The 1,017-nt window shown below is 44.5% G+C and overlaps 1 protein-coding gene across 1 annotated transcript in view; it reads right to left on the reverse strand.

The window, feature by feature from the left end:
* LOC110036710 (probable 28S rRNA (cytosine(4447)-C(5))-methyltransferase) overlaps window positions 1-926 on the reverse strand; it is a 6,781-nt gene extending 5,855 nt beyond the window's left edge. Inside the window, exons 1-3 of the mRNA XM_020741222.1 lie at window positions 813-926; window positions 273-716; window positions 47-207 (exon numbers count right to left, since the gene is read on the reverse strand). Coding sequence (XP_020596881.1) covers window positions 47-207; window positions 273-483 — 372 coding nt within the window. The 5' untranslated portion in view covers window positions 484-716; window positions 813-926. The remainder of the gene's footprint in view (window positions 1-46; window positions 208-272; window positions 717-812) is intronic.
* Window positions 927-1,017: the final 91 nt, after the last annotated feature.

Raw genomic sequence — 1,017 nt, forward strand, 5'->3', positions numbered from 1 at the left:
CAGAAGCTGCAAGACACCAAAAAGTAAGCAAATTTCTATAGGTGACCTCTTTGGTGGGCAATCTAAATTCGTCGTACTCCTCCTTTATATTTAACTTCAACTCCTCCTCTGCTTCCACCAAAGCTCTCGCCTTTGCCTCATCTATCGCTCTGGACTTCTCTTCCAGATCCGACTCATCTGATTCCAACCCGGACTCATCTGACTTCTCTGCAAATGTTTCAAAAATAACATTAAACCACTTGCTTGGAGAGAGTGCTGGATTAATTTTATACCTTTATCGCTATCTCGGAGGAAGTCGTCGGTGAATGGGTCCCCGTCAGACGATACATCGGAATCAGAATGATTGTCTTGGATGTCGCTTTCATCTTCCACCTCCTTCACAGCGAAGCCTTCTCCAAGTATCCCTTCTTCAGGATCTTTTGATGAAAGATTATACTTTTTCTTCTCCTCCTTTTGGCCACGTTTCTGATGCTTATTAGCCATCGCAAGGAGTGTTTGGTAGCAGGATTTAACCAGGAAATGACCCGGATTTAGCGTAGAACCCTGTAGAATCTTAAATCACGTTTCTCCTCCACTTCAAATTAAATTCTGGATTAGGGGGACGAGAGAGAGAGAGAGAGAGTTGCCCGCGTTTCAGAATCTTCCTTCTCCTGCGCACGCTACTCGCAGCTGTACCCTTCTGCTGCTCGCTCCGGCCGCGACTTGCTTTCTCGAACCTGAAGAGAGTTACCCTCGTTTAAGAAAATTTAAACTAAGAGGCAAACCTGAAGATAAATATGAAATATTAGAGAAAAGATACTCAAACAAAACACCTCGGTAGCCAAACAAGCAGCAACCAAGCAAGAATACCGAGCAGTTGAGCCAACGCCGACTCGCCGATGACAAAGGGACTACATCGAAGACAAATAGAAGTAGAGATTAGATAACACAAAGAATGAACACAAACGACAAACCCAAACCTCTCGCAGCTGCAAGCCTTTCTCGATTTTGAGAGGAGAAGGAGAAAGACACGAAGAG

This window comes from Phalaenopsis equestris, unplaced genomic scaffold (genome assembly GCF_001263595.1).
Source record: "Phalaenopsis equestris unplaced genomic scaffold, ASM126359v1 Scaffold209947, whole genome shotgun sequence".
NCBI classification, from domain to species: Eukaryota; Viridiplantae; Streptophyta; class Magnoliopsida; order Asparagales; family Orchidaceae; genus Phalaenopsis; species Phalaenopsis equestris.